General features: G+C 38.5%; 2 protein-coding genes across 2 annotated transcripts; both read left to right on the top strand.

Moving 5' to 3' along the window:
• The first annotated feature begins 2867 nt into the window (after positions 1 to 2867).
• On the top strand, positions 2868 to 8936 carry LOC128468409 (deleted in malignant brain tumors 1 protein-like). Its single transcript, XM_053450126.1, has 9 exons — positions 2868 to 2906; positions 3265 to 3294; positions 3784 to 3937; positions 4231 to 4448; positions 5909 to 6041; positions 6293 to 6513; positions 6783 to 6958; positions 7498 to 7886; positions 8512 to 8936. Exons 4-9 carry the CDS (start codon positions 4268 to 4270, stop codon positions 8756 to 8758), a joined length of 1347 nt encoding a protein of 448 aa, XP_053306101.1. The 5' UTR covers positions 2868 to 2906; positions 3265 to 3294; positions 3784 to 3937; positions 4231 to 4267; the 3' UTR covers positions 8759 to 8936.
• A 5913-nt stretch (positions 8937 to 14849) lies between these two features.
• LOC128468408 (CUB and zona pellucida-like domain-containing protein 1) lies at positions 14850 to 20324 on the top strand. The gene is made up of 9 exons (XM_053450125.1): positions 14850 to 14954; positions 15556 to 15685; positions 16732 to 16934; positions 17361 to 17511; positions 18004 to 18215; positions 18440 to 18612; positions 18709 to 19094; positions 19286 to 19551; positions 20083 to 20324. Exons 1-9 carry the CDS (start codon positions 14873 to 14875, stop codon positions 20250 to 20252), a joined length of 1773 nt encoding a protein of 590 aa, XP_053306100.1. The 5' UTR covers positions 14850 to 14872; the 3' UTR covers positions 20253 to 20324.
• Positions 20325 to 21899: the final 1575 nt, after the last annotated feature.

Raw genomic sequence — 21899 nt, 5'->3', positions numbered from 1 at the left:
GTCTATTCATCTGATGGTGCTTCATAGCTCATTCTTTATTAGACTCTAAGCCAATTGTCAGTCAAACAAGTTGGATCAGTGAACGTATCACAGCGGTACTGAGATCTTTTTCCATGCCATAACATTGAGGTCAATTGATGATGCAACTTTCCTTGAGAACGTCATATGGAAATTCTGTGATGTTATAGATCAGATCCGTCGCTTACTCCAAAAAATGTTTGGTTTGGTTGTTGTCATATATAAATATTTCTCTTGTTTCATTGATATGTACATGTTTTTTACACAGTGTTGCTGTACCACTTAGCAGGCATTTATTTTTTTTAATTAAATTTAAGTATTGCTGCTTTATACACTCAATATATGTAATTTTGTATTTCCCTTTAAGTGTTGTTTAAAGATAATGTTATTTTCTCTCTCTCCAGCTGGTTCCACTGCAGCACTCACAGTTCCTACCACTTGTAAGTACATAGCTTTCCCAACGGTTGACTAACCGGCTTTTCAAGCCAGTCGAAATCAAACCGTAGAAAATACTCATTGCTTGTGTCAGAGACGGGCTTTGTCCTAAAGCCCCTAAACAGCTAAGGTACGCTCTGCGCTGTTTATCACTCTTGCTTCCTGAACACACGTTCCATAACAGTGCTCTCCACTTACATTACCTCATATAACATTTTAATACATTATTTTGATACATTCCAGTAGTCTATATAAAATAATACATAATATTAATAATAGTGAGTACCGGACTCCTGAAAGACAGCGAGGTAAACCTGGTTACTTTCCCTAGCATGTATAGTTTTTGCTCTAGTAATTTCACTCTCAGGCCTATGGGGAGTCTGCCGCTGGAAACTTCCCAGGGTAGTCTACCTGGCGTTCTCCCTCTTCTAAGGGACTGGCTCAATGAAGGGGCAGGGCTAGTTACATGTAAAAAGATATATAGAGAGAAGAATTGTACCTGAAACCAATTAATTGTTTATTAAGATGACACCAGTCCCTTGCATTGATCATTAAATCCATTGGTTGAGTGTTCTAAATTCCACATTTACAGATGGCACTTTTTGCAACATATCATGAAAAACATACTCTACAGTAGATTACCCCCCTCCACCCCCTAGGCTCAAACACGCTTATAAAATAAAATGGCTATTTAAAATGCTATCATCAAAATAATTTGTAAAAAAACCCCACTCTTATCCACAGTTCCTGCCACATTTCCATCCCCAGAACCTACCGCGAGTAAGTACTTTCATTGAGTTTTGCATGAATTTTATTAGGGTTTCTTTGTGTTCTTTTTTGCTGTGGCTCATTGCGCTAATACCATACACACGCACACAAATTTAGGAGCTGTGTTGTCGATATATAACTAAAGGGAAAGTGGCCATTCTTGGACATGTAGACCACATGTAGACCACAAGGTGATGAAAACAGATTTACTTAAGCAAGTTTATGGCCAAGGCCTTGTGATACCATGTAGACGCACTAGGAGGCATACCAGTCGGTTTTACTGAACTACAGGGAGAAAACTCACTACCTTCCCTTTAGCACCAAGGTTATATGAATGTCTAAGATATTTAAAGAAGCATCACAGAAACATTTAAACATAACCTCAGTATTACTGGGGCATGGTGGAAAGGTAACATTTAAAATTATTATAACTTTTGTAATTCTAATTATCAAGATGCTATACATTAGCTTAGATTGTATGAATGTGCACATCTAAGACATCTAATGATATTCTAATATTGAATTATAAACAAAATAAAATAAAAATAATGTTTGCTTTTGCAGATCAGCATCAGCATCAGACGACAGGTAATGAATTACTTTTTCCCAGAACATATATATATATTTGTATATATATATATATATATATATATATATATATATATATATATATATATATATATATGATGTAGCCGTATTTTCATATTTTTCAAGTGTAATAAATGTTTTTCAGTATTGGCTATTAACACCACGGCTGTCCACCCAGACACCACCATGTGTAAGTCCTCATGAATTTATTTTCAAATGTTACGCAATGCCCTTAAAACATTAATGCTGTGAACAAAAGTGTCTCTTGTTTTGAAGAAACTAGAATAATTTCATAATTAGAAGAACAACAACACCTTCTGGTCCGGGGGGGGGGCAGATAAAGCTAAAGCCATGGACTTCTTGCCCCCTTCTCCTGTAACTCACATGCATTGCACACATATTCACCCTCTCACAATTGCACACTAATGCCAACACACATACATAGTCAAACAGGCATACATAGTCATGCTAACACACAATTACACATATATATTCAAGACACCACACAAACACACATTCATGTTCAGACACACTTACACATTCATGCTAACATACAAACACATATGCACATTCAAAAAATATACAGAAAGGGGAGCGCACAATGTACAAAACAAAACAAGAATTTAGCATTACCAAGCGAATAGCGTTCAAAGAACATCTAAGGCATAAATATAGGCGATTCCATCACACTATATGGCCATATATTGCTTAGCCCTTGTATGTAGCTATAGTTTAATTTCCATATCTTAAATTAATCAGCAGAGTTCTAAATGAGGCTTAGAAATGTAGTAAATAAACAAATAATTAAATAATATACAAAAATAGAGGCGCGCTCCTAAAAGGCATAACATACACAAAACAAAGCAAGAATTCAATGCATACACATCTCTAAAGCTTAAAGATAACTTTTAAATATAACTTTTTAACTTTACACCTCAGGATACTAACATGGGTATAATGTTCATTTTGCAGATCAGCACCAGGCAACAGGTAAACCTAATTACCTTTCCTCACAAAGCATTTACTTTCATATTTTCCACTATTATAAATATATTTTCTTTCAGTATCTACAGAAGTTCTCCCTGAAAGCACCACAAGTAAGTCCCCACCACATTAATGCTGTGAGCTATAGTTTCTCTTGTAAGTCTTAAAGAAAACAGCATAGTTTCAAAATGAGTCTTAGAAGTATTTTTTTACCAGCGTTCTTAGATTATTTAACAGTCCTTTAGACTTTTTTATTTACATAATCTATGTTGTTAGCTGTGGATTCCCTACTTAATCTTAAGTAAACCAACATCATTTTAAATGAGGAGTAGATAAATAAGTAAATAAACAATAATGAATACATATGAGCCTTTGTTACATCATTTTGATGAGTTTTCAATAATTATGTAATTTTAGGACTGTATCGCTGCCCCCCTTTAAAAAAGTAATATACCATTTCCAAATTTCTAGGTCTGAACACTAATACTCAATGGCCACCAGGTAACACAATTTAAATTGCGATTTGTCATTATGCAATGGTCTGGGTTATTATGTGAACATAAAATAAGACCAATTTAATACTAATGTTTTCCATATATATTTAATCATATGTCAATACCAGATTTTTACTTTCTGACGAGTAATAGGTTTTTGTAGGTATTGTAAGAACCACTTGGTTTCCACTCCTACTACAATCAAACTCGCAATGAATCATTATGAGAGTAATATTTGAGAGAGGTCTGAGTGTCTTCTTATCTACACCATTCACATGTATTGCCATACATGTTATAAATCATACATATCCGAACCACTTGTTAGCTAAGCAAACACACGTGTGTAAATGGACAAGTTGATACAACTTTTGGGGTTAGTGTTTTAACATTAAAGTGTAATGTTAAAAGAAACATAAACATATTAAACATATATAAACAAATTAACATAATCTGTGAGGGTTAATGAAATAATTATCACGTTCCTTTATCATTCCAGTACAGAATTACACGTGTGGAGGTTTATTAACCCAACCATCAGGAGTTATATTTAGCCCCTTTTATCCAAATCCCTACCCAAGTAATGCCAACTGTACATGGGAAATTTGGGCCGCACCAAACTCGTTTGTGGAGCTCAGGTTTCTGCAAATCGAGTAAGTACGATCAACATGTCAGCTGTACTATCAATATTGTCAGCAGATGACCAGCCAGGGCTAATAAAATATCTACAGGCCTGGGATATGGCTTTCGGCATAGCTGGGGACTTTACAGTAAGGGGCCTTTCGGTATATAGCACGGGACTTTTAGAAATAATACGTGGAGTATGGGGCCTGGGCTCCATCAAAACTATAAATTCAATAAGAATACATCAGCACGGTGGGAATATAACTGTAGCCAGTGAGCTATCCACATACAATTCTTACCTGACTTTTTCTCTCATCAATAGTCTTGGAAATATTTCGAGCTGTTGGTACGATTGGATAATGATATATGATGGACCACCTGGGAATTCAGTTGCTCTTGGAAAGATTTGCCAGACTGGAAATAGTACTTTCTACTCTTCTTCCAACATTATGGGAATTGAATTCAGAAGTGACGGCGTTGTCCAAGGAACTGGTTTTGTGGCTGAGTATAGAACATTGACTAGAATCCATAGCACACCAGGTAACAGTGTAAGACTTCAATGTTGACTGATGATAAGGCAGATCATTTGATCATTGAACTTTTTTCATTTATGTCTTTCATTGAATACCTATAACTGACAGATAGGTAGGAATTTATGTTTTTATGTATTATCCGATCAGAGATATTGTTAGAACAGAGGACCGCTTATATTGATATTTTTCACTAAATCCCACATCCCCACAGTGTTGTAAGTCATTTGGGTTACATGAACACTTCATTCCAAAAGGGTGGAGACACAAAGGGGGCGGAGACACACAATGTTGCATGACCCTACGAGGTTGAGCTTCAGGCTCCTCTGCACAGGTACCGGCATACCTGGGAACTTCTGGGCTCCGGCTACCAGGAACCTTCCCTTGCGGGACGCGACCAGGACTGCCCACTGACGGCAGCGGGAAACACCCCCATTTAAAGGGAAAATGGACGGGGAGCGAGGCGTGTCAAGACCCTGCTCCCGCGGCCCGGTGGATTCGGGTCTTGAACTGGAGCTCAGTTCTTATAAAGCACTGCTGATATCCTGAAACACAGAAGAAGCCCAAACAGCAGTTTTTACCACACTTATTTATTATCTGTATATCTTGTCAGTGCCATCTCTGTGCCCAAACAGCTTGTCAGTGCAATCTTGGCCTCCAAACAGCTTATCAGAGCCATCTTTGTGCCCAAACCAAATAATGAACAAAGCAATATGGTGGCAGATAAACGTACAGAAAGATGCACAAAACAAATCCTTCTTTGTGTTTGTATATATACTAGGCTAGCCTTTTAGTTAAGACAACATTCTTAAATATCTCCTAACTAATCTCCCTGCCCCCCCCATAAAAGTCACTGCCTCTTAATTCTCCCCTAGTACAGTAAGGGTTAATAAGGGAATCCATAGAATTGCACCAGTGTTTAAAGGTCTGTATCAGTGACTCTATTGGTCGCCGGCAGGAGGCTTGTCTGGCATCAACCAATGAAGAGCAGCTGCCCTTTTAAATTCACACTGTTTGATGCTAGATGAGGCCCTTTGACGGCAACCAATAGAGTCTGCCTTCATCACCTTAAGAATTCATTATTTTTATATCTCCAAGAAACTGGTACAAACGCATATTTCAAGAAGGATTTAAGAAATTATAAATCTGATGTTTAAGACAGCTGGGATTGTCATTAATGTCTTCTTGAAATATATGTTTGTACCAGTTTCTCCGAGCTTGGATCTGGGGCTTTTTTCTATCTACACGTCCCCACTTGTGTCCACGCTTTACCCATATTATTATTATTATTATTATTATTAATATTATTATGTATTAGCGCTGTACCATCATATTCATTTGCACACTAATTCTCGTCCCTATAGTTCACCAAAAACCGTTTAGTTTAGACTAATAGACTAACATGAGTTGGCCTTATACTCCCTTTTAACTGAATGGCTGATAATTTCACTTTTTTTAAAAAATTTGCAGTAACTTGTGGAGGAATTTTGACCGATCTGAGGGGAACCGTTTCCTTTTCACCCTCTAACGAATCAACCTACTGTGTCTGGTATATGAGTGTTCACAACAACTATAAAGTTCATCTCTATTTTACAGATTTCATGTAAGTAAAACACAGAGTAAACGTTATGGACAGGCACGCCAATGACACATACATACACTATCTCATTGATACTTTGCTGGTCGCATAGCCCATTGTTCAATGATGCTCAATAATGAAGAACAAAATGTTCATCAATAAAAAGTATAGATGCACCCACTCAGCTCAACAGAACATTTTGTGCTAAAAGAGAAGTACTGATTAAACAGTAACTGAACTTTTCACCTCATTTTTCTTGTGTTTCCTCCATTTAGGATGCAGAACTCTGTGTCCTGTAACTCGTGCTCCCTTTCTGTGTATGATGGAACACCCCTTGGCTCTCCTTTACTTGGACAGCTTTGTCAGACAACTGAACGGAGATTTGTGTCGTCCTCAAACAGCATGAGCATTGTCTATTCCTGCAGAGACAATGACAGCGGGGGAGGCTTGACCTTCAGAGCCGTATACAGCCCAATCATCCCTCACAACCAAAGTGGTAACCGCTTGTGAATAACATTTTCCTAAACTACATACAGTGGTGGTTGGGAGAGATGTGTAATGTTTATCACAAAATATTTAGCACTGATTATAGTTAGGATTAGTGGTAGGAGCGATTAACAAATAACAGTACATAGGAGACCAAAGACTGATATTAGGAATATGTCATAGTTAAAAGATGGTTGTACCAAAGGATGATTATCAGTTCTTCTGAACAGAACTTTGTTACATTAAATTATGTTTTTTACTTTTTGTTCTTTCCTCTAGTTACCCTCTCATGTTATACAGATTTCATGGAGGTTCAAATTTCAATGCTGTACCTTCAGTCTATGGGTTACTCCCCGGACACCATTTTCATAAATGACCCAAAATGTAGACCCAATATTATTTCTGGCTGGTTGGAATTTCATATCCCCTATCAGAAATGCCTGACAGCAGAGCAGGTAAGTATATTTATGTTGAGTGTACGTATGTGCGCGTGTGTCTATGTATGTGTGTGTGTACGTATGTGTGTGCGTGCTAATATTATGCAACTGGGGAGTGAAGGCCACTTTTCTTAAAGAGATACAGCAGAATTAAAAGTACATAAAGTAGTGTGAATTAAAAGAAAATGCATTATTACAAATGATAATGTATTATTTTATACAACTCTATGGACATATATTGATTGATCTTTTGTGTTTGTGTTTTTACAGTTAAGTTTTATTAATGAGTGTTTGGGAAGGAAACGTTTAGAGCCAAATTAGGATAACAGGCCTTAAACAAAGTATTAAATTAGAGAGAACATTCCAATGGTTTAATACAGTCAAGCACTACCCTAAATCACAATGAATGGCAGCACATAACTATTGTATTTGCTTGTAGATATAGAATATGTTTAGGCAACGTGAGTCTTTTAATCATTAATTTTACACAGAAATGTTGATTAATATAAATTAATAACTTTGTTTCTTTTCTTATCTCACTGCCGCTACATTAACAGGTAGAAAATGACACTATAAGCTACACAAACTCGTTGTTTGCTCACACTGCCGAACCAATGATAACTCACAGAAAGAAGCTGAGTTTAATGCTGAGATGTGAAATGTATCAGGACGCCATGGTGGAAGTGCTGTACCATGCAGATGACACTATCAGCAATACTTTAACCCAATATGGCCTCTTCTCTGCGAATTTGACCTTCTACCAGTCTCCTAGTTTCATCTACCCTGTGCTCCAGTACCCATATTATGTCCGTCTCAATCAGGATTTGTACCTACAAGCCTCCCTGATCACATCAGACCCGACTCTTGTGTTGTTTGTAGAAACTTGTGTGGCTTCTCCAGACCTCTTTGACTTCACAAGAAATATTTACTATATAATACACAATGGGTAATGGCATTATAAAATAATTTCTACAATAAGTTTTTTGTTGTTTAACACAAACCTATGTTGCCCCTCTAGGTTGACTTGCATGGAATTCTCTCCTTAGGTAATTAGTGTCTAAGACGGAGGCCCAAATACAGAATATCTATGGTTATCAATCTAAAAAAAGTTCTGTCGTTGAAATTAACACATGGTAATAAAATCTTGAGTGAATTTTGTATTCTAATAGGAGCTTCTGGATGTACCCAAAAGTATATGTGGTCTTCAGAACGACTGATTAATTTTATTGAAACCTTTGTGGCATCTTACCTCAATACAAGAACAAATCTTGTTCTTGTGAATATATGGGCAATGGGGTCCTGAGCAGCTGCACTAATATTTGATTATGTAACAGACAAAATAGTATAATTTATTTCAATTCACACTATTTATTCTCATTTAAAACAAAAATGTATGGTTTACTTATTTCTCTTACAAGCTTGACAAGCAGTCAATTGTTGTAGATCAAGGTTAAATTTTGTATTTTAGGGTTTCTGCACCAAATGTGAAATAGTGTCTTTAAAGATGTGAATCTGGTCTAACTTTAATGTCTTGTCAAATGTAATTAAAATGGCTGTTCTTTGTATTTCAGGTGCAGCAGGGCTCCTGGCTATCGCACATACCATTCGTCCTCACCTTGTAGCGTTCGCTTTGGATTCAGTGCCTTTAGTTTCCTGCAGCAGCACTCCAGTGTATACCTGCGCTGCAAACTGGTTGTATGCAAGCAATACAGCTATCCATCCCGCTGCAGCCAGGGATGCATCACAAGACACAAGAGAGATGCCCAATCATCTCACGAGGAAGTCTATGTTGTAGCTGGACCGGTGCAAGTTGTGTAACATACATATAAAACAGTCATATACTCTTTATGCATAGCGTAATGATCTATCTGCTAATAATCTCTAGAATATATGACTTTGTATTAAATTCATAATGAAGGCTACCAGTTCCTAAAAATGTACGTGTGCTGTACTATAAAATGTATTAGCAATATGACATGTCATTGATCTCAATAATCAGACCCAGAATATAGAACAATGGTTAAATTGTAAAAAATCTTCATGTCATGTATTGATTTCTAGTACTGTCCAGTTGTGCGGTATAGATAGTTACTGCTAGGTTACTTGACCAAAATCTCCTTTAAATAATGCAAAAGCCAATAGCATTTATTTTACATAATGCATTGCCAGCAGCGGTAACCTCAAGCTCTTAATGAAAACCCTAGTTTGTTGGGACTAGAGTCACCTTTGCATAAGCAGGGATTGTAACTAAACTATTCTAGTAAGAAAGGCACTAAATAGGAAGCTTGCTTATCATTAAAACGTTTATACCTATAGGAATAAGCTTTACATTGTAATATAAATTTGGACAGGTCAGGGGTTCTCAACAGGAACAGGCCAAGTATGGAACCTGGAACAATAGGACACACATGGGTCAGCAGAGATGACAGCATACAGTACACGGGAACTTTCAGGGTTTGATTTTGAGTCAGGGTTTTTACCCCAATCTCAGAGTGACGGGTGGATTCTCAGGGTCACGCAATCAGGAACTGACTCCTTCCTATTCTACAGCAAAAAAAAACTAAAGAAAGAGGAGCACACTACCTAAAAAGCATGAAATGCACACACAAAGGACAGGGAAGAAGGCAAGAAACACAGGGGAAGGAGTGAGGAGCCGGAATCCTCGGACGCTTCTCCTTAAAGCAAGGATAGGCCATATTGACTAGGACATAGGGAGAGGAGAGAGGAACCAGAATCCTCAGATGATACAAGGAAGAAGGGCAAAGGTACATAAGAGACAAACATGAATACAGGAACTAGCCTAAGACTGATTGATAACAATTGGAGATTCTGTCACATGATATGGCCATAGTATGCTTAGCCCACCACTACGCCAAAGTACTCCAATGACGGTGGGTCCTAACGCTAATCCCTGCTGACAGTGGTACGAAACAAACCACACATGTAAACCAAACACACAGCACTGAGACATACCTTAGACTGCAGACTGAGACAAACAGAACACACAGGTGGGGCACAACTTATAAAGGAAACAGAGCTGAAGCAAACAGCCGAAGCAGAAGCAAGGAATGGGAGATCAGAACAAAGCAAAAGGAAATCCAGGAATGGATCGAAGCAAAACAGGGAAACTGAAGCAAGACAGATATGCAGCTCCGCAGCCTGGGCAGAACGTGACAATAGCACCAAAATGGACAAACAAATGAACAAATGCATGATGAATATTCCGAGGTTTCTCCTTGCGTCTTGGAGATTTGCAGAAGGAAAAAATTCAAACCTTGTGAAAGCTTCCTTGATTTTGCAAACCAGCGAATACAACAATAGTTTTTAACCCCTTAAGGACAATGAGCGGTCCCTAAACCCATTGAAAACAATGCATTTTGAGCCCCTACATGTACGGGCTTTGTCATTAAGGGGTTAATTTGATCCAGAACATCTTTTTCAATATCAGACCCTCTGTCTTTGTAGAGGACTCTTGTATGACGTCTGTGAATGACGACACTGCTTCAGTAGGTTGAATAAGCGAAAGAGTCCCCCCTCCGATTTATATCCAAATAAACACAAAACAATCAGCATACAAAGCAAACATCTAGTGACATGAAATACATACAAAATCCCGCCATAACCAGTCTATAGTTCCTTTGCTTGCTATTTCTAGAGAGGTCAAGGAGAGGTGACATGGTTTGGTGAACAGAGCAAAATGTATATCACACATACACATTTAACACATTAATTGCTGACAAAGACAAAAGCGAGACAAACAAGATAAAATGGTTGCTGTTTACTTTAGGCAAATCTTCAACTTCCACGCGTCATTTGACATTGTAAGCTTGTTGTGCACAAACCAAGTAAGAGATGCCCACACAAATAACAACTGCTGTTAGAATAAGATGAAAGAGAGAAATTCAGACCTTTTGGTATTTAAAAAAAGCTAAGTAATATTGTAAAAGCTTTGATTGTGACATCAAAACAACGTATGAGTGCTTTAATGTTCTATTTGGAGCACTTGATGAAAAACGCAGAAGAGGTTTACAAAGTATGTTACAGAGTGTTCTAGTGTTTATATATCCATTACTTTTTACAGACAATTGCCTTTAAAAAAAGCCTTATTATATTATTACACAGTGTTTTCCCATCAAAAGATGTTATGTTTGATCTTAGTTTGCCTGCATAAAACGTGCTCCCCTTGTCCCTGACACAAAACCCCAACATTTATAAACCGAATTTGGCTACCTTGGTTATGGTTAAGACCAGACTGACTCCATCTGACTTTGAGGTTTACGTATTTGAAGAGTGGCAACTTGGGACATGGCTTTGACTGGTACAATCTGATCAGGCACACCGTGACACTAGTTGGGTTTTCATAAAAGCCTCAAACAGCGAAAGACCTAATTGAGGTATCACATCTACATCTACCTCTAATACTCTGTACCATGTCTGTTGCCTTGAACCTTGAACAGAAAGACAGCAATTGCTGTAGAAAGTATCTACATTTAGCATTGCCCCCTTTTTTCAACATATCATTTTGTTGTCATCCCCATTTACTGTGTTAATACTGGTCAATGTTGGAGTGGAGGGACAATATGGTGGCTGCTGAGCTAAGCAGCAGGGCATCACACACACTGTGCTGAGTGAAAGCCAAACCTTTTCTACTTACAACATAGGAAAAGTCCTCTCTGTCATATGTACGGATACTCACATGGACCAAAATCCAACGAGAAGATTTATATTCCATGTGCACTAGTCAAAAAACTACAAAGCGAGGAGCTTCTACATAACTAAAGACCTCATTTATTAACTAGATGTTAGGACCAGGGCATGGTTTGAAACTGAGCAACGCAAGCTTTCAATGAGTTAAGCAACATTGGAAAGTGCTTAAGCACCATATTTATGTCTCACAGCTCCTCTAAAAATAGTGGTGCTCTAGACCTGCGTTTAGTTAGTCTCCAGCAATAAAAAGTTATAATGCTACACATGACACCATTTGTATTAAGAATTAGTCATCCCACATTTAAAATAGTGTCTCCTATTGCTATACTGGCAAATGATCTAATGCTGGGGCATTTGGATCTTTTGCATTGACCTTCTCCATCATGCTCCCTACAGAAAATAAAGTTGCTTTAAAATCTTGACCATTTCTATACATACATGTTAAGGCTGATAGCATTAGCCTGTAGTTGTGGGAGGGGCTGTGGTTATTTAACCAATGTCTGGTCCTCTTACAGCTAGGTAGCAGCGTCTCGTGGTTGCTCTCCCTTGCCCCCCCCCTTTTTAGTTCTCTTCCTTTCCCTCTCCTTTCTTTGATTTCTTTAACTTGGGGGGCTCTTCTAGGCCTACCTGGTACGTTAGTTTTGGCATACCTCAGACCGAATGGACCTTTTATATCTATATTTCTCCATTTCCCTAATCCTACTCATTTGCCCCTACCACGATATAGTGGGCATGCTCAAAGAATATTCTTTCACTTCACCTGTTCTGCCCTCCACTGGACAGTAAAGCAAAGTTGAAAAACACAGTATTTGGTAGAAACAATGTGTCATCTGAATAATGACACAAAGGTCCATATCCACGTCACAATCATTTTAGCATTGTGGACCACACAATATGGGACTTCATGAATTTTATTTTGTCCCTGAGGAGTTCTAACAGCCGAAGTAAATAAGAAGTCTGGATATGAGTGTGATAATCCTGTTTACACAGCTGTGGAACAACTTTTTCCTTCTACACAAACAGTGCAATTTAGGAGACTTTCCAGTAGTGTGTGTTGAGCAAGCTTTCCTCGAGCTTAGCTCCTGAGCTGCGATCTCATTGAAGAAAGCAGGGAATCCAAACTTTCATGGAAGTTACTCACTAAACATGAATTTAAATTTAACGATAATTGCACCCCACAATTTATAAATTAATTTCATTCCAATCAGTTGTGAATTCTAGCCCAAATCCACAGTGTGTAAAAAACACCCAAATCATGTGGGTGGTTGGAGAGCATATAAAATAGAAACTTCCAGGGGTCAGTGTAATATTTTCTAGTGGTAACAACTGGCATCATTCGCCAAACTAACAAGGGAATTATATTGCCCTAGACTCAAAAAGCCAAAGGCCAAAGGTAATGCTCGAGTTTTTCAACTGTACGTATTATAAATCAGATTCACTTGAGTGTCACTGATCATTTAACCAGCCACGTTTAACCATTCTATTCTATTGTCAGAATTCTTATTAGCTTTAATCACAACCCTCTTGAAGCACATATTATTATTATTATTATTATTATTATTATTAACAATAAAGAAATGCATACATCATCTTCACTTATCTCAATTGTATTGCAATGCTGGTACATGTTATATTATATATATAATATCCTGTCTATTTTATCTTGTTCTACAAATTGTTGAGCTGTGACATCAGATACTGGTCCACCACGTTTGGGTGGCACTTAGTAAGGTTATTAAAGAGCCTGTCAGGCCCCATTCAGGCTGTGGAGCTGCTTATCTCTAGTTTCCCCTGTCTCGCTACAGTTCCCCTGTCTTGCTACAGTTCCCCTGTCTCGCTACAGTCCATTCCTGGATTTCCTTGTGCCCTGCCATTTACTTCTGATACTTTGTTACGGTCCTGCTCTTAGCTTTAGCTTCTGTTTCCTTAATAAGGTGTGCCCTACCCGTTTGTCAGTCAGCAGTCTAAAGGTATATCCTTCTTGGTTCTGTGTTTAGATTTAATGTTTAGTTTCAGCTTATTAGAAATTCAGTAGGCAGGGTTTAGCGTTAGGATCCACTGAATATTGGAGTACTTTAGCATAGTGGTGGGCTAATGGCCATACGATGTGACTAAATCTCCAATTGTTATCATACAGTCCTAAGCTAGTCCTGTATTTATGTGTGTCAGTCGTTTATGTACCTCTGCCCTCATTTCCCTGAATCATCTGAGTATTTTGGTTCCTCTCTCCTCTCCCCATGTCCCAGTTAAGATATCCTATCCTTGCTTAAAGGAGAAGTGTCTGAGGATCTCAGCTCCTCACTCGATCCCTTGTGTTCCTTGCATTGTTCCCTGTCCTTTGTTGTGTCCTTTACCATGTATGTCTTGTCTGGCTATTTTTCTTGCTCGATCTCCCTGCTCCTTGCTCTGTCCCCCCTATGTTTCTGCTGTTACTCTGCTTAGCTTCCCTACTCCCAGCCTGCAGCATCCTGCACATTTCTCTGTTGAGCTATGTCTCATGCCTGCTCCAGGTTGCCTGTAGGATATGACAACATCTGCTGCTATGTCAGGGCCCTGGTTGTGACCGCACAACCCTAGGTGCTCATCACCCGGGAGAGTGCAGTGTCCGACTCCGATACTGTGCTTTAACTCCTGACTACCATCATTGGGCGCTGTGGGTCATTACAGTCGTCTGTATGGACAAAGTCCCTGACAGAACCTCTGCAAGCTAGGCACATGGGGTAACAGGCCAATTATAAGCAAGATCATTGATCTTCCCAACTAGCCCATGGATCAGCGATGAGCCGGGGAGCCTGATCACCCAATCGTGATTGTGAGCTGTCCCTGTGATTCCCTGGAAATTCTACCCTTAGCATAGTTGCCATTGGCCAAAAAACACCACTGAATCTGCCTATGTTTATCCAGATGCTTCTCATGGAGTATTTTGTAAAACAGAAAGTAACCTCAGCTCTGAGTACATTTTATCCTTGGCACCGCAACATTTACGTACAATCTCGCAGCCCGCTGAGATATGCAGATGAGAGAAAAACAGGTGCTGATCACCCTAATACACCTGTCACTTCAAAAGCTGTGGGATACACCTTGAATAATAACAGCTGGGGCAATCAAGAAGTTTCTCAATGAAAAATGTTTGAAGGACGGGGCAGGGCTATGCATGGGTATATATTAATTTACGTATCCTTTAAAAAGAATTTCAGGGACATGTTTCACACAGACATTTTTAAGATGCCACCGGTGGGGGTGTTGACGTTTTTCCTTTTATTTGTCACTGCTTCGCAAGCCCAGGAGAAATCTGTGGAAATTCAGCGTATGTAAATAATCTAGATTATGGGGCGACTATTACGATTATTTTATTATAGCTGTATAAATGGAATTCCCGTTTCCAATTGTAGGATGTTTTTACGTTATTACTGGAGTACAGGAATAACCTAGTGGTTCTTATCTGCTATAAAATTCAATTTTTCTATGTTACGTCATTTCTGTTTTAGACTGTATATTTAATATGCTGTGTTGTATAGTCTTATATGCATTAGCATAATAGTAAGTAAGGCTTCAGAGAGCTTTTCAAGTAGACCACTGATGATAATAGCGATACACAAACAGGAGCATACTATCAGATCCATGCTTTGTAATTGGCAAAGAATTGGCTCATTGTTTTATAGGTAACTTGCATCAACTGTGGATGCATTTTACATACATGACTGAAATGTCCACTAGTCCACCTACCTGTAATTAGAATGAAAGTCTAGATGATGAATGGGAAATTGTGATATCTAAAGTAATCTACTTGTACTGAACAGAGATAAAATGGCATTAAATATAATAAACTGAGGACATAAGTGCTGAGCCAAAACATATATGTTGACTGTGTTACCCTAAAGAGGAATAAATCAAATTCTCCAATGCAGCACGATGTGGGGCCAGCTTCACCGAAGCCTACAAACCTATACAGATCCAGGTGAACGAAGACTCTGACTGCACGTGGGACTTTGTGAGACCAAACAATGAAACCACAAGAATTGTCTTCTCTGTGCTAAAGTGAGAGCTACTTTGTATGCTATAATTCAGTTAAATATGGTTATTCCCCGTGTAGTTCAACATGTTATTATTATTATCTTTTACACAGCTCTTCTTACAATACATATATTCAAGCAGTATAACAAGACTAGAATTGACAGACTAAGACAAACCGATACATTAGGTGGAGAGAGATCTGCTAACAATCTTGAGGGAATGGGGTGAGGACAAACATAAGGAATAGAGAAAGGGTGAGAGGTAGTGTGGTGGTTGTATCAGTGACAAGGAAGTTCTAGTAACTATGATGGTGCGGCTTCTCTGAAGTGAGTTTTGAGATGTTGCTTGAATGTTGGGAAGGAGGGTGAATGCTGAAGGTTCCTTGGGAAAAGATTCCAGAGATATGGGGCAGCCCGAGTGAAATCTTGTAGAGGGGAAAAATGTCTTTGAAAAATGTTTTTCCCCTTGAGCACAAAATGCAGTGCTGCATAACGAAATGTAGGTTAGCGCTGACAAAAACTGGTTTTAACTCATTTTGTTCCAGTAAACATTGCTGTCATTTGTAATATTTTGTGTGACTCACATACCACACAGAGCCGATACTTTATGGCCATGGTAATGAAGTCTAATTATATTTAAAGAAAACAGCACATATTTTAATCTGATTCTAATAATAATTAGTAGGAGTTGTCCTCCTAAAATAATGGACCAGCAAATTGTGACATGTTCTTTATAATTCTGGTGTTTTTAAACGTTACTTTTTAAATTTGCTGATATGAAACCAAAATGGGCATTTTAGGCAAGTATAATGAAGACATGTTTTATAACTACTTTAAAGCAAGGACTAAATTTAAAAGGATAAGGTAAGTAGTGTTAATAAAACAAATAATATATGATTAATAATTATTTTGAGGCTAAATGCATTCTGTGATTTACTTGTTTTGCTTCATAAGGCTCAGCTCCCTATGGAAACCAATTTTCAACCCAAATCATAAAAACCTAAAGGGATTTTTAAGGTTGTTTAGTTTTTGAAGCCTCAGTTAATAATGTTCTTGGTTTCTTTTCTCCAGTCTGAACCCAGTCGCAGACTGCTCCCAAGAGAACATAACGGTGTTTGATGAAAATCTTGACGTACTGGGAGTACTCTGCCCAGACTCTCCTAGAATTGCAGTGTTTGAGACAACTGGCAGTGCATCTGTCCGCGTGTCCACCAACTCTGAGAGCTTCCAACGGAATGCCTATGTCCTGTATTACTCATTTCCTATTGGTAGTGGTAAGTTATTTGCAACTTCTAATAGCCTGTTTTACCAGTAGCATAACCTAAGCATGGAATCACTGAATCTAGGACTTTAGGTGGACCCTGAGAACTTGTTGAACACCAGGGCTCACGTTTATTTACAATACTGGAAACTTTAAAAACAAAACTAATATTTGGAACTTTACTACATGCAAACATTGTTTAGTTATTGGAATGTATTTGTCTCATTTAACTCTTCCATCAGCTGCTTCTACTGAAAGAAGGGAGCATATATTCAATGGGAGCAGACAACACAGGGCCTTAATAAGAGATGAGTTAGCAGCTACCTGAGCTGTCTGGACAAGGGAGTCATAGGAGTCACCCTGAAAATGCCCCCAATGTGTAGAATGTGTCTTTTTAAACCTATATCTTTGGGTTTTTGTCTCCGTGGACTATAAACAGAACCTGCAAATTGTGGGGGGGATCTCCGAGGTTTTTCCGGAACGATCGCCAGTCCAAATTATCCTGGGCGGCACCCACACTTTGCATATTGCATCTGGCACCTGGAAGTACCAAAGAACACCAAGATCGATCTAACATTCACGGAAATCTTGTAAGTGTTTAAGGTTTTGGCAACTAATTAGAACTAGATGTTACATAGAATTTTATTATGATGTTTGCTAACAGAATAATTCTTAAGGGGCTTAGAGACTCCATGATGTTTTGGAGTCAAAATACCTATCATAAATATGAGTCTGCCTCCTGTTTCATCTATGATGTCCTCTAGTGTCTACTCATGTCCTGCTTGTCAAAACGATCTAAATGGAAATAAACTGAGAATTTAAAAAAAAAATGTTTTAAGACGTGTAGTTAGAGATTGGACATCGCCACAACTTTCTATGTGACTTGTGAATGCCATTTAGTAAGATATCTAGAAGAAGAAAAACAATTATGAACACATTCTCTACTTTTTGTATACATAATATTGTGACAATTTTATCTTTAAACCTAGGAAAACACAAATCACATTTTCACTACGCCTAGCTCACTTTCATGTTTTGAACTTTGATATTTCTTTCTCACGTGTTTATTCTTCTCCGTGTAGTTTGGAAATAGACCCCGCATGCCGTTTTGATTTCATTGCTTTGTACGATGGCCCCTCTACGAGTTCACCGCTATTGGATGTACTGTGCGGCCGTACAGTGGCAGAAGTAGAGACGACGTCCAACAGCCTGACCTTGTTGTTGAGCACTGACTATGCCAACTCGTATTATGGATTCTCTGCGAATTATGTAGCATTACCAAAATCCAACACAAGTGAGTGCAACCCAAGTAAATAGTCACAATTTGCCATTACTGTAGAGCAGAAGACCTACCTGAGCTAACAGTGTGGCACTTCTCGTGAAGCGGCATTAAAGATGGATTGTTTAGGAGACATATACCTTCATAGGATATCTATAGGATAACTAATAGCTGTCGTTTGTTAAAAGTCCATTTGATCTCACTTTGTTTTGGTAACCAATGGTATGGTGTAATTGCAGGTGCTTTGTCTTGCTCTGGAGAGGAAATGACAGTGATTATTGATCCCTCTTACATCACCTCATTGGGATATGATGTAAATGATTTAGCGCTGTCCAATGCATCGTGTGTGGCTGCTTCTTCCAACCCTGTTGTATTTAATGTGCCATTCTCAGCTTGTGGAACAGTCAAAAAGGTAGGAGTTGTAAACGTGTACCTTTTGGGTTCATTGCTACAGATCCTGACAAAAAAAATCACTTTGCAAATGTATTTATTTCTGATTGTTCTGTAGGTGGATGACCACATTGTTTCCTACACCAACATCATTACTGCTTCCCCTGGCGGAGGAGTGATCACAAGGCGTAAGCAGTTACAAATCATTGTGACATGTGAATTAGACAACGAGTCTGCAGCGGAGATCATGTATGTGACAGAAAACGATATCATTCAGGATCAGCAGGAAACGGGCAAATACGACGTCAGTCTGTCCTTCTACGAGTCCCAAGATTTCAACTCGCCGGTGCTGGATTCGCCTTACTTTGTTGAGCTCAATAACACACTTTTCCTGCAAGCCACACTAAAGACAAACGACCCAGAACTCACTGTGTTCACAGACACCTGCTTCGCATCTTCCAAACCAGACTTTACCTCTCCAAATTATGACCTTATCAGGAATGGGTAAGGAGAGGAAATAAAAGAACATTTTTAACACATACCAGGTCAGGTGTGTTTACCTTCAGTCCTTAGTGTGCTCTTAAGCTAGCTATTTTATTATTATTAATTATGGAAACTATAACCAACTGAATGTATTAGATCCAAAAGCTGGGTTTTGATAGCCCTTAAATTTAATTTTTTTTTCTAATTTACAGGTGCCTAAAAGATGACACTTTCCATAACTTTCCTTCTGGGAGTGGGTTTTCTCGGTTCAGCTTTAGTGCCTTTAAGTTTCTTCAAGCGCAACCTTCTGTGTACCTCCAGTGTCGTGTTGTGATATGCGACGCAAATGACTCTGGATCCCGTTGTAACCAGGGCTGTATCACTCGAAAACGCAGGGATCTGGGTTCAAACATACGGAAAGCACATGCAGTGGTTGGCCCGATCCGCCTGAAACGCCAGAGCGGAGCTGAGCCTTTAGGTAAGGCATACATCCCAAGCATACTAAAACAATAAGTGAAAAAGACAGACGTAGATCAGATGAAACAAAAGAAGAGGGTAACCCAATCAATCCAACATACAAATAACTAGCTGATGCGGCTCACAAGTTGAAATATGAAATGTAACTTTAAGTTGAGGCATATTAAAAAAATAATACACATTTTTTTTAATAGATGACAACTTAAACTTACCTTTCAGGCAGTGTGGATAGTGGAAGAAGATAAGAGGGTATAAACAGACACGTTCAAATGCTTTTCAGGTTTCTCTCCAAGTTAAGCAGTCTAGCCATTTGTCTGTTATTAAAGATGTCTGCATAAATCTGTTTTGAAGGGTTGAATTAACCAAACGTAACTGCTAAATATGTTTATAAGAAATATTGTTAATATTTGGCTCTGTATTTGGGTCGTGAGCTGAGCCTAAGGGTCTGGTTCTGTCTGTGCCACTCTTTGGCCAGTTTGGCCCACCTTTACCCATATACAATTCAATTTGCTTGTTCCATGTGTCTTTCCAGGTTCGGTTAGTGAGAAGAATGAAGATGGTTCCAAAGCAGAACAGAGCACCTTCTACTTGTTTGGAATACTTGTACTGGTGGCCAATGTGCTTATTGTGGCATTCGTGGTCCTGAAGTATTCTAGGAAACAGCCAAGTACTCACGGATACCTGCCAGTACCGACTAGTTAAGAGTATTACAGGCGATTTTCTGTGTACCAAGAAGCACAAACGCTGATGAAAAATAAAACCAGAAAGCATCAACATGTCAATCTCTCTAACAATTACTATGAAATGGTTCACCTATAAACTGACTCTTCTGGGACACATTTGTATCCAAGAGTTTAGTTGGGAAGTGGTTGTGAATTTTTTAAATAGAAAACATAATAAATAATAATAAATAAATAAAAAACCACGACACTTTGCCTGGCCATTTCATAGACTGTCTGAACATAAGACAAACTGTGAAATAGACTAGTCAGAAAAGTTGTACATTCTATTGAAATGCAAGCGCTAGTTTAGAAGAAGACTGTCTTTTCGCAGCTTTGATTCTTGGGCTATAACCCATTTGAATTTCTTTTTTTTGGCTTTGCTATATTTTGCACTTTGTATATTCTAATTGCACACTATAAGCATTTTTTTAATTAATAATCTTGGCTTGATCTTTGGTACGATGTGTCTGTGCTGTAACACTACAAAGCAGCGCAGGGCGTTATCTGCTATATTGCTCCTCGAAATCTATATACTTGGCGTTAGGCTTCCAGAATCTATTTCATCACATTTCTATTTCATGTTCTATGTGGCTGGATCGTCTTTAAAATAGATATAATTCTTCATTAACTCCACATTTAACTGATAAGATATTATAAAAAAATATATATTTTTAGTGGGCATGGAATAGGTAAGAGCAGTGGGGTAGTAAGATTTCATACTAAAACACCAAACGTTTCATATTGCAGTATTATCAAATAAACAAGCCTTTGCTTCCCTTCTTGTTTTGGCCAATGTTTTATCCTTATTATTGCATATTGGGGGCGGGGGGCTTTCTCCTGCTCCAAACTGATTGTGTGGCATGGCACAGGGCTGTACTAGACCATCTAATCGGGGCCAGGCGTAACCAGGTGGCGCTAGCACATAAAGGGCCGTGGCTGTCTGATGATGTTAGTACGACTGACAGCTAGCGATGAGCAGCTTTTTGTGCTCACATGGCACATGGCTGGGCATATCCAGCCCCAGGCCGCACACTGAGGCACATGATCTGGTGAGTGTGTGGCATTATCGGTTATTGGACCACTGCATTTGCCCATTGTGCCAGATGGCCAGTCCAGACCTGCATTTAACACTATAATACTGCATCGTTACAAAAGCAATCCCTTGGCTATACATTAATTATGCATGTATGTGTCTAACCTACCATTGTGTAAAATAAGCATGCCCCTGTGATTAGAAAATTATAAACCATTAGAAATCACGAAGAAATCAAGGATGGAACATTATCTGTTTTTTTTTAAAATTGATGTACCTCTTTAGATGCTGCCTTTTCATTCTGGCCTTTTGCAATCTGAGTACATACAAAAAACCCCAGAAATATATAATTTGGAAAAATTGGTAAATTATACCATAATTTACTAATTGTATTGGACATAGAACCTATTTTTGATTTCCAGCACAAATATGCATATATAAAGAATATAAGGCTTGGTCATTTAACCAACTGACTTCACTAAACATTATGAAGAAAAAAAAAAAAAAACAACAACAGTGAGCTTCTCCTACATCCCAAGGCTGGCCCTGTAAAAAGCTCAGTTTAATCAATGAGATATCTCTAAATATTCATTA

This window comes from Spea bombifrons, chromosome 11 (genome assembly GCF_027358695.1).
Source record: "Spea bombifrons isolate aSpeBom1 chromosome 11, aSpeBom1.2.pri, whole genome shotgun sequence".
Lineage (NCBI taxonomy): Eukaryota > Metazoa > Chordata > Amphibia > Anura > Pelobatidae > Spea > Spea bombifrons.
Note: the sequence above shows the minus strand (reverse complement) of the source record. Positions and strands in the feature narration are given on the sequence as shown.

Coding starts and splice junctions, on each gene's coding strand:
- LOC128468409 (XM_053450126.1), top strand. CDS start 4,268: ATGATATATGATGGACCACCTGGGAATTCAGTTGCTCTTGGAAAGATT. Junction 4,449..5,908: donor TAGAATCCATAGCACACCAG/GTAACAGTGTAA, acceptor AAAAATTTGCAG/TAACTTGTGGAGGAATTTTG. Junction 6,514..6,782: donor CATCCCTCACAACCAAAGTG/GTAACCGCTTGT, acceptor TCTTTCCTCTAG/TTACCCTCTCATGTTATACA.
- LOC128468408 (XM_053450125.1), top strand. CDS start 14,873: ATGCCACCGGTGGGGGTGTTGACGTTTTTCCTTTTATTTGTCACTGCT. Junction 18,216..18,439: donor ATTACCAAAATCCAACACAA/GTGAGTGCAACC, acceptor GTGTAATTGCAG/GTGCTTTGTCTTGCTCTGGA. Junction 19,552..20,082: donor GAGCGGAGCTGAGCCTTTAG/GTAAGGCATACA, acceptor GTGTCTTTCCAG/GTTCGGTTAGTGAGAAGAAT.